The sequence below is a fragment of the Ammospiza caudacuta genome, chromosome 1 (genome assembly GCF_027887145.1).
Source record: "Ammospiza caudacuta isolate bAmmCau1 chromosome 1, bAmmCau1.pri, whole genome shotgun sequence".
Lineage (NCBI taxonomy): Eukaryota > Metazoa > Chordata > Aves > Passeriformes > Passerellidae > Ammospiza > Ammospiza caudacuta.
The window spans coordinates 142,974,298-143,000,231 of NC_080593.1; the positions used below are offsets into that span (position 1 = coordinate 142,974,298).

The 25,934-nt window shown below is 41.1% G+C and overlaps 1 protein-coding gene across 3 annotated transcripts; it reads right to left on the reverse strand.

Moving 5' to 3' along the window:
* Positions 1-3,158: 3,158 nt before the first annotated feature.
* On the reverse strand, positions 3,159-13,771 carry ZHX1 (zinc fingers and homeoboxes 1). 3 transcript variants are annotated; one of them, XM_058802912.1, is made up of 2 exons: positions 11,370-13,771; positions 3,159-3,983 (listed from the first exon to the last, which is right to left on the reverse strand). In XM_058802912.1, exons 1-2 carry the CDS (start codon positions 13,538-13,540, stop codon positions 3,968-3,970), a joined length of 2,187 nt encoding a protein of 728 aa, XP_058658895.1. In that variant the 5' UTR covers positions 13,541-13,771; the 3' UTR covers positions 3,159-3,967. The 3 variants fall into 3 exon arrangements, with proteins under 3 accessions (XP_058658895.1, XP_058658894.1, XP_058658893.1); XM_058802911.1 differs by having other exon boundaries at positions 10,370-13,771; XM_058802910.1 differs by having other exon boundaries at positions 3,159-6,142; positions 10,370-13,771.
* Between the last annotated feature and the right edge of the window lie 12,163 nt (positions 13,772-25,934).

A 25,934-nucleotide genomic window follows, 5' to 3' on the forward strand; every position in this document is an offset into this window, starting at 1 on the left:
AGAGTGAACTATTCATTGTTAATAGAAGTCAAAAGCTTCTTAGGAGTTCTTAGGACAGACAGGAGAAGATGCATCCCCCAAAAGAGGGTTAATTTGCCTGCTCTACCTTAAGACAGTGCAACCTTTCAAGCCCCTGGCAAGACATATTAACATGGCCATAATCCATCCCCCTCAGGCCTCACAAAACCCAATAAAGTTGTTATTGCCAAAAGGGTGCACTGCACACAGATGTGTTCAGCTATTAATGGTTTTTGCAATTATTTTCTGTCTAGTAGGATAAATGATGAGCAGAATGAGTACGCCCTTGGGTTTGTCCAGAAAGCTGCTGAAAAGAAAAGAACAAAAAAGCTTTCTGGAAAGATGGAAGGAAGAAAGTGATCAAGGGCTAGAAAGAATCCTAAAGTAGTGACCTTCCCAGGCAAGCTGACACATTTCCAGTAGTGATGTGATGATGTGTCTGAACTGCTTCACTCAGCCATGTAGCACAAGCACTGAGGTTGGGCCTTGCTGGTCTGTGAGTACAAAAGCCATGGCAAAGGGTGGTATCACCAGTCTACTGCTCTAACTGGAGAAACAGCCAGCAGGGTCCCAGGCTGGGCATGGTGAGGTGCCTATGCCTCCTTCTACACCCTTTTTTTAGTTTTATCAGTTTTTCTGAGAACTCATTAACTTGCCCTGGCCACTGTTATGCTTGTTGCTTAATTGCTACTTATGATGAAACCAGGCCACAGAGACCACAGTGGATTCTCTAGGTTAAAACTTTCCTACTGCAGTTTTCAGGACTGGGCAGGACCAAGCAACACTGGTGGCAACTCCTCTAGGACACCATTTAAGACCTTTTTGCTAACAACACTGAATAAACTGATCTTACTACAATATTGCTGTCTAGCAAGAACAAAGAGAAACAAATCAAAATAATTAAAAAAATAAAAAAGCTATACTGAAGAAATAGACCCAGGGCTTCAGGCCTGCCCTTCAGTCACCCTCACAACTCACAGGTTTTTTCTGGCCTTGCTCTATTTTTCCATATGGACACTGCTCCACATGAGAAACAACCAAACTGTTGGTCCTGCAGTGCCTCATTTCCCATCCAGCTGTTGCATTGCTGGAGAGAACTAGTGGAAATTGCTATTAAATTTAGCTTCTGTGTCTTCTTATTGCCTTAGACAAATAGCAGTGCCTGCAGAAAGTGAGTCACAGCAGAGGGAAAGCACTGCTCAATGAACACATGCAAACAAAATGCAGAAATCCAGGATGGACTTTGCCCACAATTGCTCCCCTCCCCCAGTAATTGCACATGAAATGCATTTAGAGCAAATAAAACTGTAAAACATACATCCATGATGCAGTTTTTAACACTGTGGTATCTTCAGGAAAAATGATGAACCCCTTCCCCAACAGGGGATTTGTGGGGCTCCAGTTCTGCAAATTGTGGGTGCCCAGAAATTGCACAGAAATTCTTGCAGCTGGACTTCACCTGGAAGCTCTGGCCAGCTGCTGGAAACTCCAGAACTGAGAGCAGTTACAATTGCAAGGCTGTTTGTACCATCTCTGGTTCAGAACACATCATTATTACAGGCTGTTCTGCGGGCTCTCTTCCTTGTCAGTCCCTTAGGACAGGCTTTGCTGCAGTTACGGCTTTTTGGCTCTCATTTAGGAAAACTGAAGATCACTAAGAGCAGAATTACTGCCAACACTGACCTTTATTTTCACCCAAAGACACAAATCAACTAGGTGTGACACACACTTTCATTCCCTTTTTCCATCTTTTCTTTCTTCTACCAAATATTTTAAGGTAATGAAGATCAGCTCAGCACTGAGCCTGTAAAGAAACACACAGGGGGGAGAAATTAGTCACAATGCTAGTAGGTCAAATAATAGCAGTAGAAACATATATTCAGATATTTCATTTTAGAGTATTTGAAGTACAACAAGTCATTTAACCACCAAAAATGTTAGAAACCACCATCTATCTGATACTAGGGACCTCCATCAGCAGTATTTCAAAGTAACACCAAGCCCACCGGGAACAATTTAGAGAGGGCACTTTCTGGCATACAAAGGAAAAAAGGCAGTACCCTAAGTGGCTCGGTATTTTAAATTTGCAAAAATAGTAGCTGATAGTATTGTTGTGGCCAAATGTAAGCTGAAAGTTGCTGGGAAGAAGGGGCATGGAAAGGGGAAACAACTCACAAGGCCAGCTGATCTCTTGTGAAAATATCTACTGAACTGCAGCATTTTGGAATTGCTGATAACACTGTAAACAAAAAAGATACCTTTAGGAAAAGGTGATTGCATGCATAATCTGCTGCTCCTTCTAACTCCCTCATTAGCTGATGGATTCTTGAAAAAACATTTTTTCTTACCCAAACAAGTAAAACTATTTGGCCAAACATCAAGCTGTGGGGACAACTCGTGCTCATCTCTGGTCCTGTGCTTAGGTCACTACTTCAGCTGGAGATGTCATTTTTCAGACTAAAGTTAGCTACAGCACAGGAGCAACTCTCTCACTTTAAACACCTTTTCTTCGCTGGGGATACATGTGTAAGCACAATGCCAGGTCCTGCAGGAAAACCCCAGGCTTGAGTTGCTCCAGCTGCAGCTCAGCAGCTGGAATAGAGGTGTGATGGCCCACAGCAAAGCGAGACAGTGGCACTGCCTCCAGCAGGGAGCGGCTGTGGCTGCGGCACCTTGGGCTCCTGGAAGGACAGAGCTCAGCAGCTCTTTCCCCATCTCAGGAAAAGACATGTGCTACAGCAGCCTGTCCAGCTGACAGGGACTTCAGTAAGGAGGTGGTTCATTGTCATCCCTACTCTTCCCACCCTGAATATTTAAAATGCCACAATAAAAAGCATCTGCCCTAATGGGAGAAATCACGTGAACGTCCCTGGGCGGCTGACACGGCAGAACAGCTCAGCAGCAGCAGCTGAACTGACTCACACTGGAGCTGACCTCACACTGCCTGCTCAGCCAAGCCAGTTCTCCCAATTCAGTGCATCTGAGGAATTGGTGAAATTCCGTTTTGTGTAACAGGGAAAATGACATTTGAGAAGGTCTGGTTTGTGACATTTTCATACAGACATGATTCCTGGTTTCCACACCACCTCTTAAAACCACACACACTCAGTAAGGAGACATTTATTCCATTATTTCTGTTTTCAAATTTTTGCTACAAAGTTTATTTTCAGAAGTTCTCACATGATCCTTTCTTCTACCAGCGTCTTTAGGATTTTTCTATCTCTGATTTATTTTCTTTATCTGTTGAAGCAAAAGCAATAATTGCTACAGAAAGAAATAATGGCAATATTACAAATATTTTACAGCAGCATCCATTCGTTTCTTTGCCTCAAAAAAATAACAAAAATAAATCCAAAGACAAGATCCATACAGCCACAAAGGCTTAGGTTTGTAATATCCAGAAGTATGCTGCGTTCCCATATACGAGTTGTACAAACCCAGCACAACTTTCCAAGTTTGTGCAGAGCCTGATAAATAAGACACAGAAATATCAGTTACATTATACTGTTTCTAAGAACTTTTACTCTGTAAAATGTTTGGTCACTCAAAGCTATAAGCTTAATCACATATCAAAGAACACAGGCAATAGAGCCCATCTTACTAAAACATATAGTATTAGGCCAAACAAAATATAAGAGGACAAAATCTAGTGGTCACTGAAGCCTCTTCAAAAAAGGTTTAAAACAGAATGTTTTCATCATGTATCAGAATAAAAACGTACTGTATTAAAATTTGATTTTTTTTTATTACAAGCTGTCTTTTAATCAGTCTTCTATTTACAGTGCAGAACTGCCAACTGCAGTAGTTTAACTTTGGCACAACACTAAGTTCCAATCCTTTTGAGTATTCAAGTCCTGTGTGTGTCCAAAAATTTTCTTGGTTTCACGAAAGATTAGGCCCATTCACAGTTAACCAGTTATCTTGAAATTTTTCAAGAATTGCTTCCCCTTCACCACACTGGGCAGCTACAAAGGAAAGACATTGTAAGCTATTGCATCATTCAAAAGAAACTCTTCATTCTAAACAGTGACAGTTGCTTCCTTTAATATCACGTACACCAGACAGATCACACAGACAGCTACATACTGGACACCTTTCTAAAAACCTTGCTGGTCGTTAGTGAATCATCTTCCTCATACTTCAAATACATAACAATGCATTAACTTAATTTCATTTCACATGTCAAACAGGACATTTAAATATATTGCAATATATTATAGAAAATTGCAAAGCGCCATCATTTCTGTAAACGAGACTGACACCTGTTAACTCTCCTGTGCACATGAAGAGCAGTACCTAGTGCCACATTTTCTGTACAATATAAAGCCTTCCCAGGTAGGGCAACTCATTTTAGTGCATTTCTGTACAGACTGTAAGCATACATGCAGATAGCCAACTATGTAGGGTTGGAAATACTTTTGTAAATAAGCTGGAAGATGGGGAACATTCTGAAATCACAGCAGAGCTCTTGTGGTTGATCATCTCATAGCACAGATGAGGAATTGACTCTTCTGTCATTCTAGGAGATTCTTTAGGGACAGTTTCATGACAGGTATCTAGTATTGAATAAGCATAAGGAAATACTTTCATCAACCAGGACACAAATATTATGTGTCCTAACACATTCTAGGTTATGGACAGTCCAATGTTCACACAGTAACCTTATCTCTAAAATACTTGAGAAAACCCAAAGCATTTTTATGCCACAGTATTATAACCAAGGATCAGTTACTTTATCCACCACTGTAGTGCTACCTGGTCTATAAAAGGAAAAAAAAACCCACCTCATTTCCCAACAAGCATCAAGTTGGAAGCAGAGGTCAGTACCACTGCTAAGCACAACACAAAGATCAGTGCTGCAATCCAGCCAGAAGATCCCTCAGTAATGTCAGATGTCTGCAGTATCAGCAGCTGCCTGCAGGTCAGGGTAAGTCAGTGGAGCTGGGTGCAGTTCCTCTGAGCCACTCCAGGCATGCAGGATGAGCAGGTTTGCAATTCCTTGTTCTGCTGCATACCTACAGTGTCTTGCCCCAGTGCAGACATCAACATGCATCAGACAAATCCCACCTTAATTCATGAAAAGTGCTACAGAATGCTCAGTTATCCCTCTACATTTCATAACATTGTGTGAGTTGGTTTTGCAACAACTGTTCACTGAAAAGGTGCAGATGCTCTTCACCACAGAAAGAGAAAAATCCCCAAGAACTCCAACCATTAAACTTGGAAATACTGGCTATAACCCACCTGTGCTTCAAAATATCCCTTTTTAGAAGTAGGGAAAAATGCAGAAATTTGAGTTATTGTGTGTTAGTAGCCATTAAGGGGATTTTCCAATTTCTGTTGAAATTCTTATTTCCAAATATTTTCCTACAGAATTTTAACACATCAGCAAACCTCAAGTAACTTGACCTGATAAGTTTGTGTCATGCTTCTTGGTAAATCTACTTATCCTAGAATATCCCAAACTGGATGGAGAATACAGATTTAACCCTGCACTGTTCAGTGTAGGGAACTGAATCCTCTACTAGCCCTTTCCATCTTTAATTTACACCATCATTCCAGGTATTATAAACAATTCTCAAAGTTCTACTGTTCTCTGGTCATTGATACTATCTCTCTATTACTACTAAATGCAAGCAAAATTGTTTCAAAGCAAAAAATAAATTAAAGAAAATAGCTATATTTAATTGCACTCTACTTTTGTGCCTTCAGGTTAGGGCAGGGGTATTTAACACTACAGAAGTTTAAAGATTATCTTCTCTCCTTGGGAGATATGAATATAGACAGGTATTGGACTCAGGTGGAGGACGCAAACCGCTACGACCATATTTACAGAAGCAAACACTGACATCCAGCCTGAATACACAGTACTCCATTAAGTGCAAAAGGGAAAACACTCCCCACCTTAAACCACAGCCTGGTTACTCAGCAGCCACAGATCAGTTGTCAGAGTTACTGCTGTGCTCTCATTTCAGAGGAAAACGGAGGAGGAGAATGTCTGCATCTTTGGGTTTGCTGGCCTACGGGGACCGTGTACAGCCATGAATCACTTTGTATGGGATCCAAAAATCCTTCCTTTGCTCTGGAGAGGGGAAGGGAGTGCATCTGCCTGCCTCAAGCATTTCTTGGAGAGAAAAAGAAAATCTGCTTTTGTTCAAGGTGAGCAAATCATCCATTAGAAAATGATTTCATGTCATGTGTGGACAATGCTTGAGTTTCTCAATAATCAAAGTTACAGTCAGTAACTTTGAATTATGAATTACAATTCATAATGCAATGAAAAAGCAGTTTTCACATGGTACCAGACAAGGTTAAAAAAGGCTTGGCCTCACTTACTACAGTGTATTAGAGACAATATACTAAATTCTAATAATCAGGTACTAGGTATCTTTCCTCTTCTTTGCTTTCAGACAAAGAGATTTCTATGTGCTAAAAAGGAGTGACTGTAATAATTTACTCCTGTCAGAACAGAAGGAGTTAAACTTGTTTTGCTTATCATCTTCTAGAAAAGTAAATTCTGCAGGGCAAGCAAAACTCAGAGCCTTCAAGCTTCTGCGTTTTCCCTTCTGTTCACTTCTTACAAGCCAGCACTGTTAGTTCATTCAAACCTCCAGGGGAATATAGGCCTGACTTTCTTTTTTCCAACACTAATTTGGGGTCATTGAGAGGTGATGCTGGGAAGAGAGAACTGTTTAAGATGGAACTGTGCTCTTTCAGTGCACTAGGAAGTGAGAGCAAAACATGAAGCAGGACGATATCGTGATGGTGGCTGTCATCCCTGACTGTAACCCTGCTTTCTGTCTTTCAGCTCTTTTCCCTCTCCATTCTGGCACAGGATTATCTGTATTCTCTCTTCAGCTGAATTCCAGAGACAGCACAATTGGCATCATGAGGGCAGGCAGTCCTGGCAGAAACAGTAGATGAAGAGAAATGCACTAGCTTAGCTCTAAAGGAACTGATGTTCACAACTGAATTCTGATGTAGTGGTTCCCAACAAAGACTGAGAAACCAGCACCCAGAGGTAAGATCTAAGCAAGATCAGAGCTTCTCTGTCTCAGTGTCAGTGACAATCACTGAAGCCTGGCTCACAATGAGCTCAAACCTAAGAGATGAACTCAACAGAAATACAGAAAACATACCACAGGTTCATCTAGACACAGTTCTTACCATGCAGGAAAATCAATAAAGTCACAGGGACACTCACCCCTGGGCAGATGTACTTTCTTTCCCCTTCCTTTCCCACTGCCAGCATAACTCAGCCCAAAGAGCTTCCAAAACACCTTGGAAGTGTGCATAAACTATAGGAGGGAGCCAGGCTTGCAGGGATGCACTGCTGATGAACACAGAGGTGCTCAGAATCAATAAATTAAGACTCTTGCTGATGTGCTTGAGTTCAGGGAGTTTCCAGGGGATTGGCAGAATGAGAAGGTGCCACATCCTTTGCACCCACCAGGCCATCTCTGTTTCTCTTGGTGACTGCACAGTGCCCACAGCAGCCTAAGGATGGCTGAGCTGAATCTGGGCTAAACCACTGCCACCAGCAGCTTTGAGCTCCCACCAGCCATGACCACAAATCACAGATACAACTGACTATAGCACTTTGCAACACTTCCCCTGTCAGCCTTGACACAGGAGGCCTCTGGAAGGAGTTTGCCTCTCTCCCAGTGCAAATATACACATGCTGTAAACATGAAACACACAGGGAATTAATGGACTCTACAAACAGAAATAACTGTCAGACTATGGGCAATAATGAATGCACACAACTTCTGTCTCCAGGCTGAACACACCCAGATTTTCCTCATCCTTGGCACAACTGAAGGGCTTAAAATGTGCACGTAGCCCAACATGTTATGTGTGGACTCTGCATCTCTCATTAGCTGATCCACAGCACGTGGTTTAATCTAAATTTTATATTCTGCAAAGAGATAATTTTCTCATTGGGCTGTAAATACTGGTATAACCAGTGGAATACATGGAACTTTAACATTTACAACAGAAAATCTAGCCCAGTATGCATCAGCCACTGTCTCTGACCATTCTACTGAAAGAAGACCTCCAATCCAACTATATTTAGTCTGATAAACAATGTATTTCCTCTTCCTGTGTTTTTCAGACCAGATGGGCTAAGGCCTACCTTTGTAGCTGAGTGTTATTTAATAGAACACTGCCAAAGTGGAAAATATCCCAGTTCAATCACGTAATTAACTTGGATCTTTGTATCTTCCCCCATTTTTTAAATACAGAATTCCTAGCTAACCTAGATAAGTCTCTGCTAACAAAAATGGAGATATTTATTTGGACAAGCTGCTTGGTTGTTTTGGGTTTTTGGGTTTTTTTAAAAGAAAATTAATTCTGGGTCAGCTTCAAGGATTAAGGCAACTCCAGATTTTGCTTGCTAGAGGCATATTCCCAAGGATTTGGTTTAATATTTTTGGAAACTTAAAAATAGCATCTTTTCCTTCTAGCTTTGTTCTTTCCTACTCAGCAAGCACAGATTTTTGACCCTGTATTCCCAACAGAGCTTGAAGCTAGCGTGAGTCTTTCTTGTATCCGCTGGCATCTACAACAGCACACTATTACCATCATCCACACTACTGACACATGAGAATCCCTCCCAACCCCATGCTGGAAAGGCCAGACCTTGATCTCTCCTGTACCACCTCACATGCAGAGTCATAAACACTCCTGTGAAATCTGCTGACAACATGGGGTTCCTTCTGCCCCTCTCCAAAGTTAAAATGAGGATTCTTGGCTATTCCTCTCTGGCAATGCTGGCCACTTTGTGTCCCACCAACCTGAGCCTTGGAAGCCAGGGAATAGTTTCATCATCAAATTCATGACACATACCAAAGCTATTGCCTTTTTCTCCCCAATAATCTTAAAACAGTCAGAAGAGGTAACCCAGTAAATGGCTTTTCTATGAAACATCCTCCTGGGGCACAGGGAGCTTATTCAAACTGTGAGCAGAAGGGCAGCTACAAGAGTCCAGAGAGGAAGGTCTGGGAGGTTAACAACATTTTTTGTCAGACATTACTCCCTTTCTTACTTTAGCCTGGGCTTCACCCACAATCATATATGAAAACCAGATCCAACATGGACTCCTCTGCTTCACAAAATCATGACTAAAAGGGCTTTCTTGGTTTTTTTGAGTTATCACAGTCCAGAAGAAAGACTAATTCTAAAATTCTAGCATAGGTTCTTGGAGATGGGGAGACATTAGGTCCCATTTTCTCTGCACTAATCTGTCCTCATTAGTCATCAGATGCAGAAGCCTACAGAGAAGATGCTGTCAGATGTGCAAAAGGAGATTGCTAGTATCCATTAGTGCCAATGTAAAAGCAGACAGTGCTGGTGACAGCAGCACCAATTCATCACCATCTTTTGACATCTAAATATGAAGTAACTTATCCCTAAAAATGCAGGCTGGCAGTAGCAAAAATACAAACTACTCTTCCTCAGAGTAAGAGTTCTCTAGAATGCCAAACATCTGCCTAAACAAAATCTGTGTGAATTTGGCCCATTGTTTTAAAGTGCTAATTCAAACGGCACTATAACTTCACAGTATTGAGACCAAATAGCTTTTTTAAATTATTAGTTTATATACACTTATTTAAGATGGGAATGTTTTATATCAGATTAAACTACTTCTGGAGTTCAGTTCAAGAAGATCAAACCACCTCCAGAAATTGGTGTGTTCACCCAGCAGTCCTGTGAGCAGTCAGCACAGTGTGAGTTCAGTTAGGATGTCTGACAGTTAACCCTGCACACACATCACTCAACTGGGCTACCACTGAAGAACAATTCAACACTAACATGTTTGTAATTACTAAGCATCCAAAAGCCATATAGCTCATTCTGTTTGTAAATTAAACACCATGCCATTGCCACAATTTACTTGACAATCTTTCTTACTAGTACCAAAAGATGTTTTTCATCTCTGTATTTGTGTATTTTTAAAAACCCCTAAGCAACTCTGAACAACTTTATGGCAGTTTTTGTCTTTTGCTATCCTTAAACTCAGTGTCTGATTTCAAGAAATTACTTTTTTTTTTTGAAATATAAGTACTTCTTTTACTATTTCCAACAAAGGAAAGAATGCACAAGGTAGAAGTGAGTGTTCTATTAACTGCATCAAGTCTGTCAGGCATTTAAATTAGATTGATGTGGGATACACTGATTACACTGACTGTAACAAAAAGCATCTTCTAGCATCAGACTCATTCAGTTAGCTCATAATTATCAACAAGGAACACTTCAGTCCAAGTTCTGTAAACCCAAAACACTCTGATCTGAAGATATGCAAAAGGTGCAGATGTCACCTTATGTTCTGAAACCAATCAATCCTCACCCCTAGGTTCATTGGTTCCTTTTGTCACACTTTTCCCCTTCTCTTTTGTTTTCAATGCTTTCCTTAAGAAATAAACCCAGGCTTTGAAACCTTTCAGATGAAGTGATGTTTGCAAAAAGACATCTAATGTTTTTGTGTTTTCCTCCTTCACAAGCAGGCAATGTTCTCTTACAGCAACAACAACAACAAAAAAAGTGTCTGTGGATTTTTTGGAATTAAACAACATAAGGCAATTAAATATTGAGAAGCAGTCGGTGTATGATGAACATGAACCTTCCCATCGGTAGTGTGGAAAAGGAGCTGAACTTGATCTGGTTTGTGACCCCCTGTCCCAGGCCAGGCCTGAGGATGTTCATCTCTTGGAGCAACAAAGCAAACAGTTCTTGCCTGCACAGGTAGCATCTTGCCCATGTACTCTTCCATGGAGGTGGAAGGAAGATGCTGAGCAGCTGCTTGCTAAACTGAAGGCCATGAAAAAATCATTTGGCTCTTCATCATAACATCAAACCTAATTCATAGGTTTTTGGCCCCCAAATTCCAAATTGTACATCAGTCTGTTTTTGAAAGTTTACGTTTAACATGTCTGGGGGGTTCCCAAGTATCACTATCATCTGTTTCTTCCTCATCCTCCTGATCATCCAGCATTTCATCTTCCTCCTCATTCTCATCAAACAGCTCCATTCCAAGTTCTAATCTTCTTTGCCTTTCTGCAAACCATTCTCTGACCTGCTCATATCCCATGTGAGATTTGGCTACCAGTTCATCAAGGTCTTGCTCATTAAGGAATTTGTGCTTCATATAATAGTCCTTCAGGATTGCTGTTCCAGTTTTAAACTTTATGACAGAGACACCTCTGTCCCAGCAATTTAACCTCTTGCTTCCCCGAGGCCTCCCCCGAGGCCTTCCTCTCCCCCTCCCTTTTGGTCTTCCTCTCCCTCTCTTCCTTGCAAAGCCTTGGCCATTCAGGCTGTTTGCACTGGCACTCTGGTAATAGTAATACCATTTCAATCCACCATTTTTCCAGGCATAGCGAGTATCTCCAAACCAGCTCACAATTTCTGATCTTGGAAGCCCAGTTTCTTCTGCCAGCTTGTTGTATTCTTGTGGAGATGGCCACTGAGTACGGACAAAGGAACTTTTGAGCATGTGCAACTGCTCTGGTGATTTTTTGCCTATTTTGCTTGAAGAACACCCTGATTTTGTTGCTGCTGCTCCATCTCCCACAGATGTTTCTCCAGACTCCTCTTTTGAGCTGCCAGCATTGCTTTCATTCATGTCAGCTCCCTCTTCTTTCAAGACATTTGATTTCCTTTTTTCTGCAAACCAGGCATCAATCTCTCTCCTGGTCAGTTTTGTTTGGGCTCTTAATCTATTCATCTCTTCTTCAGTAAGGACAGGGTTATTAAGAAAACTTGCTTGGAGAACTTGCAGCTGTTCAGAAGTCTTCTCTTTGAATTTCTGTGGGGTGAAATCAGGAAAAGTAGCCCAAGACGGCTTGCTCTGTGGAGTGACTCCTGTTGGAGATTCATTCATTTCATCACTTGAATCAATAACAATGGTGGCACATGAATCACTGTTGAGATGAATTCCATGATTATTCTTTGAGTTTCTCTGATTGTAGCGTGTATCACTGAACCACTTTTTGATCTCTCCTTTAGTGAGCCCTGTTATTTTCATAAGTCTAACAATTTCTGAGTCTTGAGGAAACTGGTTTTTAAGGTAGCTGACTTTCAATTCTGCCAGCTGTTCCTTAGTTTTTTTTGCTCGGATGCCAAAGGAGTCGGGATTCATCAGGGTGGATTCATTTTTGATAGGCTGAGGGGCTGGAATGGCAGCTACTTGTTTGGTTTCTGCAATAGGCTGAGCACTGTGAATCTGACTCTTCTGTAACTGTGTTTGGTTTGGGACTCCTGCTACAGTCAAAGCTATTGGGGCTGTTACTGGTAACGTATTTGTACCTGCAACTTGAGTGAGAACAAGTCCTGGCTGACCAACGATTTGGCATGTCTGTAAAATGGAAGGTAAGCCATTGCTAGTGGCTGAAATGTGTGCTGGAATAACGGTAATGGTCTGGGGCACAGTGTGCACTGTGCCATTAAATTGTTTCCTCCTTGCTTCCTCCACTTCCTCTGGCGTCCAGCTCACTCCGTGTTTCAGACGCTGAGCAGAAAACCAGATTTTAATCTGCTCCTCTGTGTACTTGGCTTGAGAGGAAAGAACAGTGATTTCTGACATGGTTGGATATGGGAATTTGTTGTAGGTGTTAAGCAAAAGAGGATTGTTATCCAAAGCAGTGTTATAGGCTGGAATGCTATTCACAGGTATTAGGACTTTGGGAATCAGGTTGGAGTTCTGTGGAGCTGTGACAGCTGTTATAACCTGTGCCACCCCAGGCTGAAGCACTGGTGCTGGGGTCACTACTGCCCCAGCCACATCTGCTGCACTGCACACAACTGAATGGCTTGGTTTGGATTCAGAAACTGCTGCTGGGGAGTTTTCTACTACTTCTTCAGAGTTTGGCTCATTTTCAGTTCCTTTTTCTTCACCAGGAATGTCATCAACTACATTGTGGAAAACAGCAATACGTTTAGCCTCGGGTTTGCTTTTCATCATTTTCATGATAGGAGTTTTGCTAATGGAGATCCCTGATGAGGGGACCTCAGAAGAGTCAGCCTGTCCAGCATTTTCTTCTCTAACAAAACTCCCATCAAAAGTGAGATCATTTACTGTCTGTTCAAAGATTGTCTGGTTGTTACGTTTCACCATAGTCAATTTAAAATTCTCCTCTCCAGGGTGGTGCTTCAAATTATGCTCTGAGAGGGCATCATATCTTTTGGTAAGGAAATTACATTCTAAACAAACGTAGGATGAATTTAACACTACGTTGGGGTGTTCTGAATCCACATGAAAGGTAAACATATTGAGATCTGGAGTCTGAAAAGTACAGTATTTACACTCATAACCACCTTCTACTTTATTTGTGTTTTTCTTATTGTCTGAATCCACATACTCATGAGCATCCTCATCACTTGTCACACCCTCTGCTGTAGGGTTATCTGCTGGTGTGAGCACAGGTGGTCCTTCCTCCAAGTCTGACACCATTTCTAGATCTGGATCCTGCTCATTGGCTAAGACCATGCAGGGTGTTGTTGATTTTCGTTTACTTGCCATGACTGTTACTGTGAAAATGATAACGACTGGTCAGATACAGACTTAGCTTCAAGCTCTTCTTGATTAATAATAGTAATAATAAAATAATAATAATAATGGCTTTCGGTACTTCAAGTCAGTTCTTGTAAAGTCTCAACATTTCTCCCATTAGCAGCTTTTCTTTCGTAGTGCAATCAGATTAAAAATAGTTGAGGATGAGATGTTGAGACACACTGTTTTAAAGTCCACATCCACCACCTGTAGTAAAGAAGAGACAGTGGAATTAGTTTAATTTAAATAATAATTTCTATTTTTGCTACATATTACAGTTTAAGGTAATTCAGTCCTTTGGCGTTCAGTGTGCCACTGCTCATCCCCTGAAACCAGCAGACCCATTCCAAGAAGAGATAACTGAAGCTATGATAAGAAAGGCAAAATCTGAACCACTTATTACAGACTGAGATTTGTTTCAGTTCATGAAACAACAGGATGGTGTAAAACAGGTAACTTCCTGACTGTTTCCCTTGCTTCAGAAGCCTTTTTCTCGGCACACTGCCGAGGCCAGTCTTGCCCTTGGACTGCTCTGCCTAAGCTATGACAACATCCCTTGACTGTTCTGTGAGCTCAAGTCCTTCCTGTCACTAACTTGAGCCCAGTACAAAATCTCCACTACTGGCTCTGTCATGTATTTCATGTCACAGGCTGTGAAGTGTCCCAGAAAAGGCAGGTTTACAGTATTTTTCTATTGCATTATACATGCAAGCACAATCATATGCAGGACCTTTTTTCCAGGTCTGAAAACAGGCAAAACAGTGTCTTTTTAAGGCACTCTGACAGACAAAAGACAACTATCCTTTCTTCCTAGTTTCCCAAATGTCATTCTCCAATTGAAGACCAATCCCAATTGATTGCTAGCACTTGGCAATAAACTAAAATCTGTTTTCATGCCTCTATGCACTAACAGAGACATGACTGATTGTGTAAACTGTAACACAGAGAGAAAAAGCATTAAAGACTGATATCCCAAGCAGAAGTCTTAGCTACACATTTTTTTCTTTAGGCAAAAGACCAAAGTGTTCCTCCCAGTTCACCCAGTGCTGCTTGGTAAGCTCTGTTTTTGAAATTGTGTGTCACCTTACTGCTTCATAAATATCCTCCTTGAATGTTCTAAACAGCCACCTTCTGCACTACATCTGTGACTACATCCAAAGTGCAGAGCCTCACATGACATGCTTTTATGCCAAGGATATGGTTACATGGCATTAAGGACACTGAAAATGCTCAATAAACCTTGGGTAATCATCATTCCAGGATGACAATTATTTAATGGCACTGGAGTAGAAAGATATCCTTCTTCCATAAGCTAATAGTGGCAGTCTGTAAAACTGAGCACAGAAGTGCAAAAGATAATTATTTTCATGTATGTACAAAGTACCTACTGCAGGCAACCTCATTTCTCTTTGCAGAGAGAGAACCATGAAGCAAAGCTGAACAGATCCATTTGTCTGGAGTCTCAAGGGACAGGAGGTAGAGCATTATTAACTGTGCTGCTTCTCTGTGGGGCTGGAGGGCTCTTGACAAAAGGGAAGACGACTGCCAAGACAACGTTGAGCAATGCTCTGGGGGAAGAGCTGGGTGGTATTACCTAATGTTTCTGCGATTTTGAGTAAAATTTCAGAAATGCCAGAAATGCCTATTTTAAAAAGCAACTTAACAGCTAGTTTTGCTGGCTGAAGTTGTGTTTTGAGAAGGGACTGTGGTACTCTGCAGTACCTCATCTCTAGCACAGCACATAGGATCTATACACAGGGCAGTCTGAGTGAGCTTAGGTGCCTGCCAAGGGTCCCCTTCTGGGATGGCCTGGAGTGCAAGTGAAAGCAATATTGAAGCATGCTGAAGGAAAGGCTGGAAATAAGGAATGAAAACCCTGTTCAACAAATCAATAAATGTTCTTCTCCAGTCTCCTTGTGTACCCAATGCTGTTCACAGTGCCTGTGAGCCAACAGGTCCACGTGCATTTGCAGCACCTGCAGGCTTTTAGCTAAATCTGTATCACATCTCTGCTGTGCTGCAGTTTTGCTTATGGTGCATAAGGAGATTATTGTGTCCCTCCTCTGTTTACCATGATAGCAACACTTTTCTTTGATGCAAACAGGTCTCAGAAAACAAAAGCTGCATCTCTGTTCTTCTGACTACACTGTGTAATTTTTTTTAAAGGATGTTGTGATGTCAAAACCCTGTTTAACTCATGGCTATGAAGAGCTGTAACAGCATTCAGTAAAATCTCAAAAAATGAGATGCCTGCAACCCTTCCCAGCCTTCTTGCCTCTACAGACTTTACAGAAACCTCCATTCCCTCCTCCCTGGAGCTATATGTGATTATTCCACCTGTAGCACGCTGCTTGACATGTTCTCTCAATTTAACAGGGGATTATGAAAACTCACATTTGAGCAGTTTATCCAAACAATTATGCATCATCCCTGGACTCTTCATTTCCTCTAAAATACCTCTCCTGTTCTGCTTACAGGAATGTGTGGGACCTTGCCACATAGCTTGACTTCAGTAAGGTCTGCAAGATTCTGCGCTATGACTTCAAAAAAATGAAGTAACAATGTGGGTTTGCCACAATTAGTTACAATTGTTGTAAGCCCTTGTTACAATTCTCCAGGTTCTTACAGACTGTTTTTTAGTAAGTTCTTCCTGTATTGAGCTGGGAATGAAGATCCCTCTAACTGACCTGAGACTCACTATGTGTTCTCCTCTGCTCAAGCATTTCCCCTGGTTAAGGCTGGGCACTCCTGTGCCAGTCTGTGCTTGCCTGTCTCTAGGCCACTGAGACCTCCCTCATGTTCCATGAATTCCTGAAGGTCATCACTTCAGTGAAAGGTTCTGCTTGTCCCTTACACACCTTAAAGTCAAATATATGACAAAATATTGTGAAAGATTTTCTCTTTTTATCCCTCCTTGTGAATATTGACATTGTATTGTGTAATTTGGTTTGCAATTAAATAATACAGGTGTTTATTTTATGTCAAAAGCAGCATTTTTAAATAAAGGAATCTGAAGAAAAACTTTATTTACACTGCATCCCCTTCTGTAATTTCACCTCAGATTTTCACAGAATTAACATTCCTAGCCAATCAGCCCACAAAACAGATGTTTTTCTAGGAACATAAGCCACCAAGTGCAGGCATACTTTTTGAAAGTCCAGAATCTGATATTTTATATTTCAGCAGGCAATTTCTCAGGACACTGTTCTTCAGAAACATGAACAGTTAGCAATCCCAATTAATTAATAATTATATTAAGACAGATTCATTCCAGAGTGGAATTCAACATTTAAAGTTGTCTTGATAGCAGATTTGTATGAAGACATATAAATATTTTCTAAATGGAGGCAGAAACCTTCTGCCCCTTTGATTACAGTTTGAAAAGGAAAAAACAGAGCTGACCACAGAAGACAGACATGAAAGAACCTGCTTAAAAAAATTTTTTTACTCACTTCCTCCTTCCCTCCCCCCAACAGGAGTACCTGATGCAGCAAGAAAAAGAAACGAGTTTACATAAAACTTTCACTGCGTGTTCAGGGTGTATGCTTTCTGAAAAGGCATTGCTCCCTGCCTGTTGTATGACACTTCCATCCAGTCTGCAGGAAAAGCATGCCAAAAAAAATCCAGCCCTATGTAATGTGATTTTAAGGATATGCAGAGAGCAGCTCAGGAGAAGATGAAGCAATAGAACCTGCTTCTAACTTTTAAATCCACCTAGATTACAAATTGCCTGCCACTTCACACAGAAAATGCTGCCTTCTTAGAACCCATGACAATATGCAGTGGTTGATCCTTTGTTTAGCCTCTTTCTACTACCCTTTATCAGAGTAGATGTATCTATAGTCAGAAACTATTCTGCAGAGCTCAGTGTAGGCTAATACACTCTGATCTGTGCTGCCTCTCAGGGAGAAGGGTGAAGGACTTTGTTGCAGTGCCATTTTCTTCACTTGTTCCTTATCTGCAAAGTTCAGAGAGCCTTACTGCTTATGACTCCAAAATAAAGCCACATCTCTGTTAATCCTGCAATATTTACATTTAATTCCTCTTTTAAAATAAGGTCTGGTACTAATCCAACATGGGAGTGAAACTTATCAAACTGATTTCAGCAGAAGTCCTCACGTATTACAAAGATAAGGCCCACTTAGGTCCTTGCTGCATTAGACTGGCAATGGGGAAGGCAAGTACCAAAGGCTGCTGTAGTGCCCAGCAGAGCTGCAGGCTGTGCCAAAGGCAGGATGGAGCACTGGGAAGCTGACACAGAGCCCAGCAAGGGCTGAAGGGAGCCTGCCACAGGGACATGTGACTGGGCTTTCCCAGTTACCTCCCCTCAGTGCTGGTTTTAATGGGTAACAAACAGCTTCACCACAGTGAATGTCAGAACTCCATGCCAGAAGTGACTGCTCCATGACCAACATTCCCTTTCTCTGTTGCAGCACATTCTCCAGGTACCTGCAGAGAGCACAGGAACCTGTGCCCTGCTTTTGACACAGAAAGCCATAACCAGGTTCTGTGTCTGGCCATATAAAGCTAATGACCAAATATCTCGAAAACCAGGGTACACTGACCAAGAGGCACCTTTAGCATGAATGGTGCATGTCTCTGCTCCTCAGTCACACACACAGGTATTTGCTGTGTGACACGGGCAGGTATTTGCTGTGTGACACGGGCAGGTATTTGCTGTGTGACACAGACCCCTTGGCAGCTACACTCACACAGGCAGACCTTGATTTTATTGACTCTGAAGTGCCCAATTCAAACTGTGAGCACTCAGTACTTCTAATGTCAGACATCTCTGCATGACTGTTTTTGAAAGTGAGTATCAGACTTGTGTAAATGCTTATCATACCCAATAAAATGGCAGCAGAGTCAGGGAATTTTTTTTTCTTTGCATAGTTACAGCTCTATTTTATTTTAATTGCTGTGCTGTTACATACAAAACAGAAAGGATGAAGAAATAAATTACTGACATGAAGACAAATTTTAATCTGCATTGAATAAACATTTAATTCAACCCTCCAAATTTTTCATGTTGGCTTAAAAAAAAGTAGAACAGTAAGAAATTATTAATTCAAAAAACTGTTTATCAAAAAAGTTTCTCCTTAAAACACCAAACCAAAAGGTTTTATTATCATGGGATTTCCTTCTTTAAAATGAAACAATCTGGCACACATACAACTTCACAAAATGCTCCTTTCAACTTCATTCTGCCTTTTTTTTTTTTTTCTTCCAGATGAAAAATTTCTAGAGCCATTCTTTTTCCCAGGCCCTAGTCCAGTGCTGCAAGAACAAGCCCTTCCCTTGACTTCCTGGAGTTCGTGTCCCTGACACCCTCAGCTCCTCCAGAGACCCAAGCTGCACCCTGCAGATGTCTCCTCACAGACAGCCCAGCTCACTCCTGAGTCATGGCTGGTGCTGAGCAGGAGCCCCCACGATTTTGAGGTGATTTCACAGCCCAGGACAGATTGTCTTGCTCTTCTCTCCTCTCCTCCACCCATTCCAACCAACTGCACGAGCCCTCGTCACACTGGAAACCAGATTCACATGGGCTGCTTTCTGCTTTCAGTAATGTTTGGCTGTCACCACTCAAAATGGCACTTCTCAACAGCAAATAAGAGTCTTAGGAGCACTCTACCCTTAAAAGTAGGACTGGGTCTCAGGGCTGACAGCTCCCAATGCTTCTGCACCTTTTGCTAGGCCAGGGGCATTTGCAGGAGCCCAAGGAGCAGCAGCAGGTCAAGGACTACCCTGATGCATGACAATACAAGAACCTAGATAAACAGAGTAGGAGGATCCATTAAATACAGGTGGTTTAAAGCAGTCTGCAGATGTGCAGGACAGGAATAAAAGCATGATCAAGAGCAGGTGATAAAACATCCTGCAAATTCTACCTTGGATACAAAAAGGTAGTGATACATTGTGACTCAATTCTGCCTTTTTTTTAAACAGTGGAATGCACTTCTCAGACCTCAAGGCCAGATCCATGCCAAATTTCAAGTTCCTGTGTCAAATCCCTGAGGCACAGAGCTGCTCAGAAAAAGAAAGATAATATGGCTTTTACATGGAGATTGCCTTTCTTCCTCTCCCCGCTTCCCTCCTCACTCTGTTAATTTTACTCTAGAACCAGCTAATGTTCCCCCAAAACTCAATGAACAGGGAATAAAAGCAGCATCAAGACAGAAACAATGTGAAAATTTCTCATTCCATCTATTGTAAGAAACTGAAAACAGGGACTGAACTGACCAGGTGACACTAATACACACTGCTACATGCTCCACACATGCATACACCAGAACACAGACCCATAATTTAAATAACTTGTAAAGGGTCCCAAAAAACTTGAAACAAATGTATAAACACAGTGTTTGTATGAACCAGTGTTCTATGAATGAGGAAAAAACAAGGACCTGGGAGTGTCAATTGAAAAGCAAAAAAGATCAATTTTACTGCATGAACCTTTGTAATCCCATGTCAAGGTGAAGACTGCAAGGCACATTTTCAAGGTTTCACCCGCTCTTTAGAATCTTCTCTACCACTTGGTCCACTACGAGCTTTTGCTCAAATGTGCTTGCTCAGAACCCTTCCTGTGTGCCTTGGATCCACCTGCTTGCTTCCTACCCCATGTCCTCCTTAAAGCCTCCCCCAGCCTTGCAGGTCTGCTTCCACTTTGTGAGAAGGCCAAGGAGTGCAGAATGCATAAAAACTCCTTTATGTTCAATGGCATGTGATTTGCATCTCCACTTTGGATGCAAAAATTTTTACTTGAGGTCTGGTATTTTATAAGGTTCTTTTTAAGGTGCTCCAGAATGTTTCCAGTATAATATAACAGCTTTAGAACTGTAAACCAAATCACATAAGAACAGACACAACAAAGAACTGACCCACTCCCTACTGGCAGACTCCTCCATAGGGGGAAAATGCAGAAGAATTTTATGTCCATGCTTGCAAGTACAGCTGATCTTACAGAAGTTCTCCAGGATGCTGTCCTCTGACCTGATCCAAGCAATGCTGGTCACAGAACAGCACATTCACAAGTCAAAACAAACATGTAAGTTCCTGCCTGTGTATTCACAGTACTTGGTGTAAGTGCAAGTATTCTCAGTGCAGCACTAAATTACTGCCAGGACCAGGGTGAGACTATCAAGCTCACTCAGGCCTGTCTTTTCTTGCAACACCAACATCCTCTGTGACTGCTGCAGATCCCTTTAGAGGCATAGAGATGGTGGAGCAACAGCACTTCAGCACTGGTGAGGAACTGTAACCAGTTGTCTGGAGAGTTTGTAAAAATCTGCTTGGGATTTTTAAGGAATTTCCACCCTTGCAAGTTTTAAAACTTGGCAAGACCCTGAACAACCCTACCTACCATCACAGATAACTTTGCTTTGAGCAGGATGCTTAACTAGATAATCTTCAAAAGTCCCTTCTACTCTAATGCTTCTCCTCAAGATTTTGAGGTGTTCAATCATATAACAAAGAAAAAAGAGGATAGTCCAAGCTGCCTGCATAAACACTCTCTGCAGGTCTCAATTATCTAGTAAAATACCACTGTGTACCAAGCTAACCTTTGTGAAAAGCAAAGCATTTTTATTTGCAACAGTGACGTGACTCCACGCCCCTGCTGAGCACTGTACTGTACTCCTCAGACACTCCTGCTGATTTCTGTGGGAGATAATGTCTTGTTCTATGTGTGACAAGACCAATTCCCTCACCCCCACCCCATGCCCCTATCATTCATCCAGAGAGTGGATAAACATTGTTCACTGCCTATCAGCCCAGTGACAAGAAAGGTAAAAGGGGATTACAGAGGCTTTCAAGTACAACGTGTGGATTGGAAAGATGAATCTCAAGTACAGTTCCTGCAGAGGTCTGAGAGGTGACTGTGTACTCAGGTTACCCTGGGGTACTGAACAGTCAGCAGATCAGAACAAGGATCTCACCGTGGCACAGAACAGGAGTTTGCAGCTCCAGCATTTCCCAGGCCCTGCTGCACCTGGCAGTCCCACACTGCTCCCAGCTCACCTGAACAAAGGCTTCAATGCAGCACCAGAAATCAACAGGTCTTTCACCAGGCTGGCTCCCTGCTCCACTGCTTCCCAGGCTGATTTCCTAAACTCTGACTGTGAACCTGACCTCTGTGACTAACTCTGTGCCAGACATGTGCCCCCTCTGGTCACTCCCAGCGCCCTGGAGAGGACAATCCCCAGTTTGGGAGGCACTGGCTGAGGAAAGCTGGAGGCTGCACCTTCTGCCCTGCTGGAGCTGCCTGCCATGGGAGCCACCCCTGCAGGAGAAACACAAACCTCCCATGCTCATCCTGCCAGGGAAGTAAGAGACAGGGTCACCCAAAACAGACTGCCCTCTCTCACTTTGTGTCTCTCAAGTATAATGGTGGAAAATTAGCACAACATGATTTAAGTGGAAAATATGGAATTAACTAAAACACTGTATTTTAGTAGCTGTGGAGCTGCTTTTTTCTTTTTTTTGCATTAGATTTTAACACCGTAAGAAAAACAGATTAGTTCTGTTTTAAAAAATATAGGTAGTTTAAAGCTGCATAAATATCCTAGGGTCAAAATCATACTCTCAGTGATTTAAATGAGAATGAGCAGTAAAATTTTTAAAGGAATACTGTATGTGTTGATAACACATGTAAGAGGTAACAGAAAAGCCTAAAAAACATTACGCAGCACAAAACAGCATGACAGCTGGGGGGGGAAAGGAAGAGAAGAATCAGTATTATGTTTAAAACACCTATTATTTAGACTGTAAGTTTTAAACAGAAAGATTTTGTTAATTTACATTAATGTTTCAAGAACACACTGAACACATTCCCTCACAGGACAAACACCTATCTTATTTACTGACAATAAACCAGACATAATCATTAAAAGCACCTGTTACTGCTGGAAGTTCTGTTCTAATTGCAAACAGCTAAGTTTTTACTAATGGAATATAAAAAAAATCAGTATTATAATGGGTAGTTTTTGTTCATGTCATTACTTTTTTACTTAACTAAGGTGGAAATTCTCAGTGAAAACACTGAATTATTGGCAGTTAACAACTAACCTTATACACAGAAATTCACTTTGTAGACATCTGCACTGAGTGAAGGTAGAAATTATTTCCTGAATGACAGAAGTTCCTGCCTCAAACTTTAAAAAGCAGGACAGCTTATTTTTTCTGTAGAAGATCTCCAATTCAGGCTTAAGGATCAACTCTGCCAGGGGAAAAATCTTAACAGACATGGATACATCATCATAGAAACAAAAAATTCACTCTAGGGAGTACTAAAACAGTATCATAATTTGTCTCTCAAATCAGTAGGTTTAAAAAAAAAAAAAGTAATGTTTAAATAAATGTACTCTTGGATATGCTACATATTTACAGCAGTTTAATAATACAGACATTATGCCATTTAGGTGCATATTAAGTTAAATTTTAATTTCCAAATCAAATGTATTTTAGACATAAATTTAGAAAAACAGAAACTAATCATTAATTGAAAAACAAGATATGCATAACTCACTGTTTTCTAGGAAAAGGACAGAAGTAAAAATTAATAATCTGAGTGTATGTTGAGATAAAGTAACAATCCCTGATGTAATTTATTGCTTTACAAAGAAATCTCTGCAAACCACCACAATATCAAACAATGAGAATCACTTGCCATTTACGAAAGTTATGAAAGCATAAATTCAACTCAAAATTAGGAGAAATTGTTTATATCAGAGTTCCCTACATTCAGATTGAAGCTCTGATCAAATCACCTATCCCATTATTCTGGGTTCCATACATTAGGACTGCTTTTGAATTAATGCATTAGTTAAATGATACCTGGGCAAGACAGGGAAATACAAAGGCAGGTCAGGAGAGGTAAGATGAACATGTCTGGTTATTAAATCAACCAAATCAGAAGAGCCCAGGATACAACTGGGGTGTGGTGCTCAAAGAGAATGTTTATAAGAGTGCCCAAGTTTAGCATAGAAAATAGGCAGGGCTGGAAACCCCACGGGAATAAGATGCATCTGTTGTTGTAAGCAGCCCCAGAAAAATGTTACTGGTTCACTAGCCTGGGGCAAGCTTTTTCTTTTTTTCCCTCCTTTCCTTTTTTGACAGCCAAGTACAATATTAGCTTGCGGTTTTTTTTGTCATCGTCAAGCTGAGGCTGGGTGAGAATATTTTGTGTCTAGACTAATAAATGTTTGTAAGGATTTTGCAAGACTGGTTTATGGGAATAGAACCCTCTTTTTGTTTTTCTGCTGGAAAAAGCAGCATTAAAAACAAATAAGCACCATCATGCATTTGTTTTAAATTGCATATTAGAGCACTGCTATTTTGTGTGCAATCAATACATAATTTGGAAGAAAGATGCTTTTAAAATTCAAAGCTATCCCTGAGCAGCTAAGGTTCTCTTGGAAACTGAAGGAGGAGTCTGAAATTATTGTTCTTTTGTTTGCATCCCCCAGTGGGAAAGGCAGCACACAACTAGAAACCACTGTGCTTTGAGGCTGCACGAATCATTAAGAATAAAGATCAGTCCCCCCTCCATTTAAACATTAGATATTAAAACTGAATCTAGGACAAAGGTAAGCTAATCAGACTCCTTTTCAAGCTGTTATTGGGTTAAATATAATATCAAAGGGATTACATAAATCTTGTAACTCTCTCTATAGAAATTTTAAAAAGATACTTATATTTTGCAAAACACAGCCTGTCTAGACCCCAACTACAAGCATCAACTTAATCAGTGAAAATCAGTGGGATATGCACAGACCAAAACCTACATTTCCCTTTTAATATTTGTTTCGGAGGGCGGGGTATCTCAAGATGAAATGGCTGACTGAGCTTTTTACTTCATTGCTTTGGATGGAAATGCCTGAATCTTTGTACACAAAGTAGTGCTGAAGCTGCTCTGGTGCAAAGCAATGTTCAGCCTTAACCCTCCAGGGAGCTCTCACCCTCAGCCTCTGTCCCTGCAGCAACAGGCTCAAACACTGCCTGCTGAAGGAGAGGGCTCCTGTTCAGTAATTCACAGACAGTAATTACTGGCTGTAATTGACATTACATCTGGAAATAGGATAGTCACTCATATAAAGCAGCACATAGCTGCAAATCCTAAACTTAGAACTACCTTGTGCCTATATGTATCTGGTTTAAACTGCAGTCAAAGTATTCCTCACTCTTTGTCAATGAGTGTGGCATCAGGGTATGGTGCTCACACTGTCATCATCCATGCAAATATCAATATACTGGACAGCTTTCAACACAAAGGAATCTGAATTTCAGTGTACAGAGTGATGTAAAACTTTTCCCTCTCTGGACTTTATGGACAATTATTAATATATCTTTCTAAGGGTGTGTGCTTGTGATTAATTCTTACTATATGTAGAAAGAGTAAACTTACTCTTCTTCAATACCACTCTTTTCTCCCATCTCTTCCCTCCTTTCCCCCTAAAGAAACAAACAGCTGATATTAGCAAGGCCTTATATTTCCCATGGAGGAACCAAGGAAATAGAGAGTTTAAAAAAAAAAAAGCTACATGTCAAGAATCAGAGTTAAAATGAATGGTTTTGGACTGATAAACACCCCAAGTTGTAGGCATCTCACAAAAAACCTCACCAAAAGTAGTCTCTTCCATGCTAAATTACTACTTTTAATGCAATAGTTCTCTTTTCACCAACTAATTCCTCCAAAAATTTTAAGTAAAATGTATTAATAAGTCAAATTTGAAAAACACTCATAAGCTACAAGTAGTGAAGCTCTGTGTGTTTGCATCATATTTAAGCAGATACCTACAATGCCAGCAGGGACCTTGTATGGGCACCAATTCCTCAAACTGATCCATGAGCAAAAAACCCAAACTCACAAGACACTCTGAGTGTGGTGAGCCTTTTGTCAGACCAGATCCCCCTGAGAAGTCTGGAGGACAGAGAACCATCAAGTATTCAACACAGCAAACAAGGCTGAACACTGTGCAGTGCTGAACCCTCCAAAAATTCCACTGCACCTACAAATGCATTTTACCTTGCTGAAATCCTGCTGAGAAACAGAAACTCCTGAGCTTTCATGCCTGCTCCATCTAATTCACTTGGCAACTGCTGCCAAGTGCCCAACTCCTCCTGAGACAACTTGGATTTGCAGAGCACTCTCAGCTTCCATAGATTTCCTGAGGGCATCTGGTCCATGTATAAAAAGGCAGTATCTTTCTACTTTGAAGGTATTCCAAAGACTGACTGGAAATCTGGAGTATTTGAGGAAGCCTACAGCTGTAACTAACATTTTACTTCCAGCCTTCCACACTCAGGTAGTTAATAATTGTTCTTTTCTAACTCCTTCCCCATTGTCTCTCCTCTACTCTTTTTCAGA